Source organism: Pseudophryne corroboree, chromosome 1 (assembly GCF_028390025.1).
Source record: "Pseudophryne corroboree isolate aPseCor3 chromosome 1, aPseCor3.hap2, whole genome shotgun sequence".
NCBI classification, from domain to species: Eukaryota; Metazoa; Chordata; class Amphibia; order Anura; family Myobatrachidae; genus Pseudophryne; species Pseudophryne corroboree.
Genome location: NC_086444.1, coordinates 362,421,169 through 362,434,232, shown reverse-complemented (window position 1 = coordinate 362,434,232; position 13,064 = coordinate 362,421,169). Strand labels below are relative to the sequence as shown.

The 13,064-nt window shown below is 47.5% G+C and overlaps 1 protein-coding gene across 1 annotated transcript in view; it reads right to left on the bottom strand.

Moving 5' to 3' along the window:
- Positions 1-13,064, bottom strand: part of LOC135070990 (somatomedin-B and thrombospondin type-1 domain-containing protein-like) — a 158,673-nt gene that overhangs the window by 36,716 nt on the left and 108,893 nt on the right. Inside the window, exon 5 of the mRNA XM_063964804.1 lies at positions 2,188-2,346. Coding sequence (XP_063820874.1) covers positions 2,188-2,346 — 159 coding nt within the window. The remainder of the gene's footprint in view (positions 1-2,187; positions 2,347-13,064) is intronic.

Sequence of the window (13,064 nt, the reverse complement as noted above, 5' to 3'; positions counted from 1 at the left end):
TGGGACATTTAAGATTTCCCTCCACTGTTGGGACATTTCTATTACACTTGTACGTAATTTGTCATTGTGTTGTACAGCGCGGTTAGGTAGTAGTACCTCTCTTTGTCAGGTGAGGCAGAGCCTTTCCTGTCACACTGTTTGTGCCAGAGTTTTTACTGTATAAAGTATATTAAAAATACAAAGAATCTGTTTGAAATATCTTCTTTGCATTATTCTAATAATTTTTAAAGCCAAAACTGTGGAGTAAAAAGTCTATGGCAGGTGAGGCAGTGCCTCACCTGCCTATCTTTTCATCACATCTCTAATCAAAACTCACAAAATTTTCAGGAGTGTATACTGCTGCACCTGTGTATAATGCCCACATGTACCCTTTGGCTCATAAATTGCATGTAAATCTGGCTCTGGTGCTAGCCAGTTCCTCCTAAGCAAATTAGCTCACCGCACGTCCCTGAATATATATATATATATATATATACACACTATAATATTTTTTAAGTAGAGGGGGCTCACCAAATTTGATGTTGTTTTTAGCAGCATTTACTATATGGCAGCACATACAAAGATCGGCATCCATAATGTTCAGATGTGGTTGGAGCTGCATTTTGCATAACAAAGTGCAGATATCGGTACTTTGCGCATGTGCAGGTCCTGCGATGCAGCATAGAGACCAGCATCAGACTGTCAGTGATTGACAGTCTGATGCCGTTTTGTGGGCGGGGAGGGGGTGGTGACGGCCTCTATTTCTCTAAACAAAGGTGTGTTGCGGTCATTTAGGGGAAGAGGCTAGAGATTTCCGTGGTTGCACAGAGATTTCCTGGCCTCTGTGATGGGCGGCTTGCGCGTTACCATGGGTGCCTCAAGCCGCCCGATGGTGAGTAAGTGATCCGATGCTGCTAAGGAAGCAGCAGTGATAGCAACTCCACCCACACATGAATGACCCTCACTATGCGCAGGTAGACTACCTGCAGATAAAACATGTGCTAGCTCCCTTGGAGACCTCTATTCTACACCATAAGGGATAATCACACCTGTGGAGCAGATGTACTAAGCCTTGGCAAGTGATAAAATGGAGAGATAAAGTAACAATCACCTCCTGCCATTTTTCATACACAGCCTGTATTACCCCTTTCACACAGATCAAAATTTCCCGGGTTATTGCACATGAACGCGCATCAGCCTGGGAAATTTCTCAGTGTGAAAGGAATCCGGGACAAAATCCCGGGACTCATGCCCCGGCATTTCAACCCTGCAATCGACCAGGGTTGGTCCCGGAATCTTCCCGGGAACCTGGTCAGTGTGAACGGGAGCCAGGTCAATGTGCCCCGGCTCCTGTTCACTCTCTATGTAGCAGGCGGCGCTTGGAGATCATGTGATCTCTTGCGCCGCCCCCGGCGCGTCACCACTGACGTCAGCAACCCGGCAATATGCCGTGCTGCTGACTGCGGTATGCAAGGCGTCTTAACCGGGAATGTCCCTGCATGATCCCGGGACCGTATTCCCGGGTAAGACCCCTGCATTTTTGGTGTGAAAGGGATATAACAGGGCAGTTAGGAGCAGACTAGTGGGTACTTTATCTCACTGCCCAATGCTTAGTACATCTCCCCCACATTCTGGAAATCCAGCTCTGGTTTAGAATACAAAATGCAGGGAAATTTGGTGATGTTTAAATCAGGGACAAAAGTTTTAGGTACAAATGCTGGAAACTTCAACTGGCATAAAGGACAGTAAGTCATTGCACTGATATTACCTTGCCGAACTATGTTATCCGTTGTGTAAGCAATAAAACGTGCTCTGACAAGACATGCATCAATGCTATCCCCCTGGTTCTGTATCTAGAGCAATATTACTATTAGGTGTTTTGTCTGTGTGCATCTACCTAATGTACGGGTGGTCTTCAGTTTGCCGCCTGTCGGGATCCCGGCACACAGTATACCGGCGCTGGAATCCCGACAACCAGCATACCTACACCTTTTCTCCCTCTTGGGGGTCCACGACCCCCCTGGAGGGAGAATAGATAGCGTAGTGCGCCACCGTGCCCGCAGCTTGGCGAGTGCAGCAAACCCGCAAGGGGCTCATTTGCGCTCGCCCAGCTGTCGGTATGCCAGCGGCCGGGATTCCGGCGCCAATATGCTGGCCGCCAGGAGCCCGACCACCGGCATACCCTACTACACCCTAATGTACACCTACCTTGCACCTGCAAGGCCATCCCCAAGGCATCGCCCATTTGCACCAGATGCCTCCGCTTGGCACTCTACACACACAAGTTGATCTCGCAGTAGTTGTCTGCTCCAGGTTTGCAGCTGGCAGACAGGACCCACGTGTTTCAGCCGGAAGTACACACAGTAGCTAAGAAATTAATAAAAAATGCAGAGAATAAATAGAAATATAATACTTGAATTGTTTATAAAGTTTATTTTTCTGGCAAAGGAACAGCATGAAACAACCAGTTACTACTCCTTACTGTATGCATGCCAGATTGTCCAACAAATACTACTTATCTATAAACTGGGATCAGTATGAAATACCTACAGTCAAAATCCCGACATTTAAAATGTCAACAGGTCAAAAAGTCGACAAGAGTTTTTCATTGTTTTATGGTGTCTATGTCGACATAGGTCGACATGGACACCGTATAAGTGTACTGCGTCCCCACGCTTTGAGCTCGGCACACTATTATATTCCCCCTCCAGGTCCACTGGGATGGTAAAGTATGAAGAAGTCGGTTTCAATGAAAAAAACAGTGTCGACTGTTTGACCTTGTCGGTATTTTAAATGTCAGTATTTTGACCATATCGGGATTTTGACCTTGTCAGGATTTTGACCGTCGGTCAATGGTTGTCGGTATTTTGACCGTCGGGATTTTGATTGTAGGTAAATTGACTGCATCCCCTATAAACTGGATTAGTAACTATAGTTTGTTTCATTTGTAGTTGAGGTACATTTACTAACGTATAAATGTGCATTAACTGATAACAGCCAGATATTTACTCTATCTACTTAGCAGTAATGTAGACTATTGGTGTTGAAGGGGTGTATATAGTATATTGGTTTCTTTTTCAACGTAAATGCCACCCTTGACCTGTCTAGTGTTTGGAGCATCTATTGATCATTCATTTACTAATACACCTTTCACACCGAAGTCCCAGGTCTGACCCAGGATTTGGAACACTGTTCCAAACCGAGTCAGACCCCTTTCACACCATGGTACCAACTTGGGTTATTCCCAGGTTGGTGCCGTTCACATTGCACACGGGTAAACAGGAACTCTTCTGCCGGCGCTTGGAGATTATATCATCTCAATGCTGGGGATCCATCTCTCCCTATGCCGTGAACGGGAACTGGGTCATATGACCTGAGTTACCCATTCATACAGCCCCGTAACCCAGGTCAATCCTGTGTTCAACCATGCAAACTACCTGGGTTGAAATGCCAGGTAACTCGACCCGGTTATTTTTCAAGGACCCATTCACAGAGCCACGAAATGGTACAGCCCGGCAATAACCTGAGTCGAAGCGGTGGTTTCACTCTCCAAATATAGATATGATTTTTACATTCTCCTGCATCCCATATTGGCCTGCTGGCTAGGTAAAATTGGGTTTTCAGTATATCTTATGACTGATGTGCAGTCTACTCCCAGTTCTGGGCAGTAGCGCTGTCTCTTGCTCCTGAAAGGACCAACGTTTGCTTGCTCTGATTATATGAACTAAACAGATGCCATTAATGGAACAAGCAAGAAAATGCATTTTTTGTTCTATTTCCTTAGTATTTTTTTTTTTTTGAAGATGCTATTAAAAGTTTACAGATCGTCAGTGGCATTCTGGTACGATTGTAATCAGTCACATGACATTATGCAATGATCAAAGAAACTTGAGAACGCCTCTTTTCTCAGCATATTCATTCTAGCACAATCCTCTGTGTCACTCCTCCATGGCATCATGTGACCACTGTGGAGCTTTCTTTTTCATCCACTAGGGGTCACTGGAGTACTCTTGGGATATGGACTGGGCGTAGCCGGGAATGGCACATATTTAAATATTTAAATTAGTAACTGGCCATCCCCTCCATACTCCCAGAAACCCTTCAGTATTTTTCTGTGCCTCCAGTCGGGAAGGTACTAGTGGACGAGAGTTCCACAGAAAACTTCAATGTTTTTTTTTTTTTTTTCCACACTCCCTTCCCAGTTTATCAAGAAACTTGGGTCCGGGTTTGTTGGTGCTGCAGAAGGCAGCAGATGGTCTGCCGGTGCCCATGAAAAGGGCCCCGCCATTGACCAAAATCAGCCGAGCTGATGGCAGCCTCCGGCTGCTCAAGGAAGCAGGACGGCGCTTAGCAGAGAAGCCCGTCATGGCCTCCACGGGTGGTGCAGGTACTGAGCGGTTAGGCAGCTATCACTGCCGCCGCTCACTCATTTACTTTCTATGCCGGACGGTCAGCTCACGCTGCCGCCCATTATGTGAAAATGTATTTCTTAACATACAACAAGACGGCGGTTTTGCAGACCGTGACACAAACTCTATTAGGCTCAGCAGTTTGATGCCGTAGTTAACACCCGAGTCACGGTTATTCCTGTTTTGGATAGTTCCAAAACTGGATGACTGTCAGTCCTCTACTGACCCTAGAGACAGTACATCACTTATTACATATTATACATGGAATATTTGCAGTCGGCATGTTGGAATCCGCAGTAATTCTGGATTACAATGGATCTCGTACTTAGACGAATCAGGCCTACTTTTGGTTTGCTGTAGAAACAATGCTTACTTTCACGCGCTACCATTTGGAGGCTAATCAGCGCCTCGGGTAGTCACAAGAGTCAGGATAGCTCATCTCAGATCCCTGTGAGTGATAACAGTTCCCTGCTTTGCAGATCTGCTCATCAAAGCGCCGTCTAAATGCTTATTCCTGGAACGTGACTTACTAATGTACAATGCCGTCGTTCAGCACGATTGGATTGTCAACCTCAAGAAATCAAGCCTCATTCCATCACAAAGGATTCATTCATGGGAATGGTTCCGTGGATACACGGATTTACCTGCCTCATCACAACACACAAAGTGTTTGTCATTACATCCAGTTAGTACGCAAGCAACAGATAGTCTTGGTAAGTTTTGACATTCGACTATTAGGAAGGAGGGTGGTGTCTTTCGACGCACTCCAGTTCGCAAGAGTTTACTCGCGTCATTTTCACCTGGATGTTTTGCATGCATCTACGACTTCATCAGGAAGTGCGTTTGTCTCCAAGGACCAGAGTATCACTACTCTGGTGGCTCCACGTATACATTCTCACCGCAGGGAGAATGTTCGGTGTCTGTAACTGGATAATTCTAAAGAGAGACGCGAGTCTCAGAGGTTGGGGAGCTGTAGTCCAAAATGGCTACTTCACAAATCACGGAAGATTGCTGTCAATTAAATGTCCTGGAACTCAGGGCAATTTACAACGCGCTGCGGCAAGCGGTGCACAGGCTCCGGCCTCAGACTGTCCACGTGCAGTCAGACAACGCGACGGCGCTCGCATACATCATATTCCGTCTTTTAATATTTTTACAGACTGAGTTAGGTGAAGGACTACGTCTCTGCACTCAAGGTGCAGGTCTTGGCCTTGTAAATTTACCTGCAAAGGCGTTTGGCTCTTTTGCTGACTGTACTTACTTTCCAGCAAGGTGTCATCAGAGTACAACCTCCATTTATACCACCTACAACGCCATGGGACTTGAATCTGGATGTTGATTTTTTTACAGTCTTCATATTTTGAATCCTTACAACAAGTGGAGGTTAAGTTTCTCACTTGAAAAACATTTTTTTCTTAGCCTCAGCAAGGCAAGTTTCTACATTGGGTGCCTTGTCATGCAAGCCACCTTATCTTGTGTTTTATAATCATAGAGCGGAACTTCGCACGAATTCCGTTTTTCTAGAAAAGATGGTGTAATGTTACACATCAATTACTAAATCGTAGTTCCTGTGTTATCAGTAGGTTCAGGAACTTCAGCTACTTCAGATGTGGTACGCGCACTACGCGTTTATGTAGCCAAACATTAATTGTACGTTAAACAGTTACATTGTTTGTTCTCTGTAATATGGTTAAGATAGCTTAGCCAGCTTTCAAGCAGACCTTATACCATATGTCAGGCTTAGCTTCATACTAGGCAGTGTCAAGCCATTCCACACGTTCTTCGGAATGTCATAGGCAGGTTACAACCGCCTTCATCAGTGTCAGACCATTCCACAAGTTCTTTGGGAACGTCATGGCCAGCAGGTTCTGAAGTTTCTATGAAACAACTTAGGCAAGCTGCTACAAGGTCATGAGTGCATGGTCATCAGTGCACATGTTGGTGCGCTGCTGCAAGTTTAATACGTTTACGGCATCAGCATCTTGCTTTGGCCGTCTAGTGTTACAGGTGCCAAACAGCTCTCCCGCCCATGAGGGAAGCTTTGGTACGTCCCAAGAGTACTCCAGTGACCCCTAGTGGATGAAAAATAAAATAGGATTTTGGTACTTACCAGGTAAATCCTTTTCTTTGAATCCATAGGGGGCACTGGACGCCCGCCCAGAGCAGTTTTACCTGTCTTGTGGTAAGCTCAGTGGATCTTATGGGAACACATTATCACCAGTGAATACGATGTTACGGTGATATCTTTTATGGTGTCAACTACTTAGTTGTCAGTTACGTTATGTGTCAACTTTACTGTTGACCATTATAATTTACGCTATGTGTCAACTTTAGTGTTGACCGTTATATTATACGGTTATATGTAATTCTCTATGGTTCATCCTCTCTATCGCTCCTGTTCGGCTCAGTAAAAATACTGAAGGGTTTCTGGGAGTATGGAGGGGATGGCCAGTTACTAATTTAAATATTTAAATATGTACCATTCCCGGCTACGCCCAGTCCATATCCCAAGAGTACTCCAGTGCCCCCTATGGATTAAAAGAAAAGGATTTACCTGGTAAGTACCAAAATCCTATTTTCTGACTGACTGACTGACTGACTGACTGACTGTCTGTCTCTGACTCAAAGATCAGATTATACTCTACTCATGAATATGCTTAAGAGCAGAAATGCAAAAACAGGAACATTATATAATCAAGCCACACAGACCAATTTTACAAAGTTAATTTTATCCTGCAGTGGAAAACATATACTTAGGGATAACCATCAGTGTCTGTAAAACATCGATGTGTGACAGCCAATGTCAGATTGTTTTGCCATCGATAATGGCTACCATCTGCCCGTCAATACACCTGCAAAACCCTGCCTCCTGCTTCTGATTGGCTGGCAGCCCAGCATGTCATAGAGCAGGGATGTCCATGTTGAGTGAAACCATCAGTGGTTTTACTGTGAATGGTTTTATACCAGTGATGATAGCCACTGATGGCACCATCAATGATTAACCCACTGATGGCCATCCCTTGCTCACTGATCTACTTATCCTCGTATGTCTTATTTCCATACATTGCTTTTTCGCACATTGGGTCTGATTCAGATATGGTTGGAGTAGCGATGCATGCCGCAAAGTACCGATGCTTGGTACTATGTACATAGTATGGGTCTGCGGCAGCGGTCGCAGTACGGCATCAGACAGTCAGTGATGTTGTTTGTGGACAAAGAGGAGGAGGGACTAGGCCAGGATCTCTGTCAGAGGGCAAATATTTTTCAACCTCTTGGTAGGTCATGTGGCGTCTGGCTTGCGCAAACCCAATGAGTCGAATCTAGCAAAGTGGTAGAGGGATCATTTCTATCCTGGATATACTACCTTTTGTTATACTACTGTGGTGGAACTACAAGTAACAGCCAGTGTACTACCTCTAGCAGAAAAATAATGTCAGTGTACTCTGGAATGAGGGAGAATTTTACAGGTTAACCTTATACACCAGTGTTCTTCAACCGCTGTACCGGGCACACTGCCGCTGACCCAGCTAGAGAGATCCGCCCGCCACAATCAATAGCTGGCTCTGGCAGCGCTGTGCATTTCTGCGAGCAGTTCGTGACCTATTGTGACTCAGGTCAGGCATGCCACGTCGCATTCCTGCCTAGACTGCCCGCCCGCTTGTCCACTGGCCACTGCTGCTCCTCCATCCATGCTGCTCCATGCTACCTTATCAGCCCTCCTCACAGCTGCAGGTTATACAGTACACAGTAGGGGAAAGTGTGTGGCATTATTATAAATCTATTTTATTACTGTGGGGGTAATTCTAAAGTCATGTCGGTGTGCCGCGAGTTGAAAAAGGTTGACAATCCTTATTATACACATTTATACTATGGAATAAACTAATATCACATTTGCAAATGATTGCTGCTATTTGTTATTGCTGTACTGGAAACAAGTTATGTTAAAAGGTTTAAAAAGGTTTTCTGTATTTGCCATGATACCAGAGATGTCACAAGGTCGGGTGAGGGCTGCGCCCATGTGTCACCTTTCCAGGGGTTGACAAAAAAATGCCGGCAACTCTGCAGTGACAGGAGCCGTGTGCTGCAGTGTGGCATCCTGCAGCGACTGGCTCCTGTCACCGAGGGGGATTCGGCAGCACAAACTCTAGACCATGTGGCAGGCCAGCATCTCTGGGGATGCTGGGCACGCCCCAGGCGTGAGATAATGGGGGGGGGGGGCTTCCCATTGGGCAGACATATTGACAGGGAACACGTCGCTCCAGTGTATACCCAGCGTATGAACAGGGAACAGCCAGCATAATTATTCATGGATATTTTTTTTATTTATTTTTTTTGAAATTCTTTATTTGTGTGTGGTTAAACAAGGTAGACAGGCATTACAGAAGCATGTAGGACAGATGGTCGAAGAACCTAGTGTCCACCAGAAACCACAGTTTTAAAATATATAACTAGAACAAACAAAAAAATGAACAATGGCAAATAATCATGAGGTTAGGGGGGATGGGAAAGGGGAGAGGGGGGGGCCATAGGGAAGGGAACCACAGTGTATCCTACGCACAGTGTCTGTCCTGGGGTGATATAAGCACGAGAAAGAGGGAAAGACAGGTCCAGGAGAGACGAGAAGACGTGACAGCGAAGAGAAGAAGAAGAAACAGGAATGAGAGAGAAGAGAAGACAAGAAGAAAGACAGGAAAGTCGGAGCTACAGGCGGTGCCCATGGGCCCTCGGTAGGGTCTAGGAGGGAGAGGAGGGAGGCGGGGGTCTACGTTCAGCGGTGAGCCAGGGGGCCCAAACCTGCTCAAAGATATGGCCCCGGTCATGGAGGTAGTATGTAATCTTCTCCATAGATGCAATATGCCATATTTTAGTTTTGAGAGACATGAGGGAGGGCGCAGAGGGGTTCTTCCAATTGAGGGCTATCAACGATTTTGCCGCTGCTAGGATGTGCGCAACCAGTTTTTGGGAGAATTTGGTAAGCGTCAAGAGTGGGTAACACAGCAAAAAGATCCATGGATCCCTCTGCACGGGGGACTCCAGGAGCGAGTTAAGGAGGGAGTGGACCAGGTTCCAGAAGGGGGTGATGGACGGACAGGTCCACCATATGTGTAGCATCGTACCCTTAGCTCCACAATTCCTCCAGCAGTTAGGGGAGGAAGACGGAAAGATTTTGTTGAGCCTGTCAGGGGTGTAGTACCAGCGATAGTAGATTTTGTAGGCCGTCTCCTTAAAAGGAGTAGCAATAGAGGATTTAGCTATCCCGAGTCTCATGTCCTCCCAATCCTCACTCGCCGGGGGGGGGCCCAAGGTCACGTTCCCAAGCGAGTTCGTGGGGTCGGGAGGTAGAGAGAGAGGAGTCTAGTAAGAGAGAGTAAAGTTGGGAGATCAGGCCTTTGGAGAGGTGGGAATTAATGCATAGGCTTTCAAAAGGGGTGAGGGCCCGGAGTAGGGAGGGAGAGGGTAGAGAACCTAGGAAATGGCGGATTTGTAAAAATTGGAAAGGGTTAAGCGAGTGTGAAGGGGCCTTCTGTTGAAGAACAGGTAGGGACAGCCATTGGCCCCGATCGGCAAAATTAATCGGGAATTTAAAGCCCAACGTCATCATAGGCGAAATCTCGTAGTCGAGAGTCCAGGGGGGAACATTGGGTTTTGCCAGATAGGGGTCAAGGGCGAGGGGATAGTGGAGAGGCCCATCTTCAGAGAGAGGGAGTCCCAAATTTTAAGGTTAAATGTGACGGTGGGGAGGAGCTTGGAGGTTGGGGGTCGGGAGGCAGGAGGGAGACCCCATAAAGGGGTCATGTCGGAGAGACCAACGAAGGCTGCCTCAATGTCCAACCAGGCTGTAGATCCCGGAGGAGCATAAGAGGTGACAATATGAGACAGGTGGGAAGCCAAGTAGTATAGTTTAATATCAGGGAGTCCTCTACGGCCATCGGAGGTTGGTCGTTTCAGGGTATTTGCGGCGATGCGGGGGGGTGTCTATGATTCCAGATGAAGCGTATGAGGGCTCGTTGGATAGTCCGGAGAAAGGAAGCCGGAACTGCTACAGGAAGGGTCTGGAAAAGATAAAGCCATTTAGGAACAATGGACATTTTAACCGCTATGATCCTACCCAGCCACGAGATGAACAGGCTGTTCCAAGAAGACAGGTCAGCGAGTGTTTTGGTGAGGAGAGGTGGAAAGTTTTCCCGGAAGAGGGAGTCATAGCGGGGGGATTAAGTATATCCCTAGGTATTTAATCTTGGTGGTCTGCCATTTAAAATTGAAGGAGGCATGAAGGGATTCAGCTTCCCGGAGTGGGACATGAAGGAGCATAGCCTCAGACTTAGCGTAATTAATCTTGTAGCCAGATATGAGGCTGTAAGAATGCAGGACTGAAAAAAGATTTGGGAGTGAAATGAGGGGTTGGGTCAACGAGAGTAGAACGTCATCAGCGAAGAGAGAGATTTTGGGGTCAGTACGGCCTACGTGTATACCATGTATGTTTGGGTGTGCTCTGATTTGAGAAGCGAGGGGCTCGATGATAAGGGCAAAAATTAGCGGGGAGAGAGGGCAGCCCTGACGTGTACCATTTGAAATGCGGACAGGAGCGGACGGGATTCCATTGATTAAAACCGTGGCAGAGGGGGCGGAGTATAGCGCCAGGACCCCAGTGAGGAAGCCACCAGACAAGCCGTAGGCCTCCAAGGCGGCTCTCAAGAAACTCCAGGAGATCCGATCAAATGCCTTTTCAGCATCTAAGGAGAGCATAATGGCGGGGAAGCCCCTGGAGTTCGAGATATGTATAAGGTCAATAGCACGTCTGGTGTTATCCCTCGCCTGGCGCCCCGGAATGAACCCCACCTGGTCATAATGGACAAGGGCAGAAAGATACGGGTTAAGACGGTTGGCTAGTATTTTGGCGAAAATTTTTAAGTCCAGGTTCAGGAGGGATATTGGTCGGTAGCTGGCACAGTTGAGGGGGTCCTTACCCTCCTTGGGGATCACCACTATTCTAGCCTCCAGCATCTCAGGTGGAAAGGGGTCGCCATGGACAATCCTATTAAACAGGGACTGGAGGTGGGGGGAGAGAAGATCGGATAATTTTTTGTAGTAGAGAGCTGTGAACCCATCCGGGCCCGGGGATTTACCAGTTTTCTGCATGAGTATAGTCTGTGCAATTTCCTCCACCGAGATCTCACTGTTAAGATGGTCCATGGCGTCTCGGGGGAGTTGGGGCACGTTGGCCGCTGAGAGAAAGTGAGAGACCAGGTCAGGGTGAGGTGGGGAGGGAGAGCTGCACGAAGGGGTTGGGAGGTTGTAGAGGTCAGCGTAATAGGATTGAAAGGCAGCCCTAACGGCGTTGGGGTCGTGAACAAGCTGATTAAGAGAATTTCGGATGGAGATAATATTGGTTTCGGCTCTCGTAGAGCGGAGTCGTGCCGCCAGGATCTTGTCTGCCTTGTCTTCCTTCTCGTAGAAAGACTGGCGAAGCCATTTAAGACATTTGGCTACCCGTCTGGAGAGGAGGAGATCAAGTTCCGCTTTAACCGTACGGAGTTCAGACAAGACTGCCTGATCGGAGGACGCCTTATGTTGGGTCTCAAGTGCGTGGAGTTTGATGGAGAGTCTATTAAACTGGGTGAGGGATTGTTTTTTGGTTTTGGATGCCAAGCTGATGATGTGTCCCCGAAGAACCGCCTTGTGCGCCAGCCAGAGAGTGGGCCTAGAAATGTCAGGGGAGTCATTTAAGGCAAAGTAGTCGGAAATCGTATCCCGAAGGTGGGAACTTATATCCGGGCTATGGAGTAGGGAGTCATTAAGGCGCCAAGTCATGGGGCGAGGGCGGGAGAGCAGTCCCGAGAGGTCACAAGAGATAGGGGCGTGGTCAGACCAGATCAGGGGGTGTATGTGGGCTGCGCGGAGGTTCAAGGCAAAATCGTGACTGAGCAGGATCATATCAATGCGGGAGTAAGAATTATGAGGGGCAGAATAAAAGGTATAGTCCCGAGCAGAGGGGTCTTTTATCCTCCAAGAGTCGTAGAGAAGCTGGGATCGCATGAGGCGGAGGAGGGATTGGGAGTGACGAGAGTCAGACGGGGAGGTAGTAGGGAGGGAGGGGGAGCGGTCTAACTTTGGGTTCAGAACCGAGTTAAAGTCCCCGGCAAGAATGAGGTTGCTTTGCCGGACTTGGGTAAGGAGGGTATCCAATTTTGTGAAGAATGAGTCCTGCTGCTGGTTAGGGGCATAAATGTTGGCGAGGGTGCATAGTTTGTTATTAAGTTTCCCCACTAAGATAAGAAACCTGCCCTCCTTATCAGCATGGGAGTCCAGAAGCTCAAACGTGAGGTGGCGGGCGAGCAGAATCGCGACCCCACGTTTTTTGGCAGAGTGGTCACAGGCATGGAAGGAGTCAGGATACGGTTTACATCGCAGAGTGGGGTGGGAGCCGTGGAGGAAGTGAGTCTCCTGGAGAAAGACCAGATCGCCCTTGTGACGTTTGAGGGAGTCAAAGAGCTTACCTCTCTTCTGGGGGCTGTTCAGGCCCTTCACATTAAAGGAGAGTACTCGAAGACCCATAAAGAGGTAGGCAGAAGAGAAGAGGCGTAGAGCACCAAGAGTAAAGGAAGAAGGAAAGGAGAAGGAAAAGAAAGAGAAAAAGCAAGAGACACTGTAATGTGAGGGAGGGGAGGGAAGGAA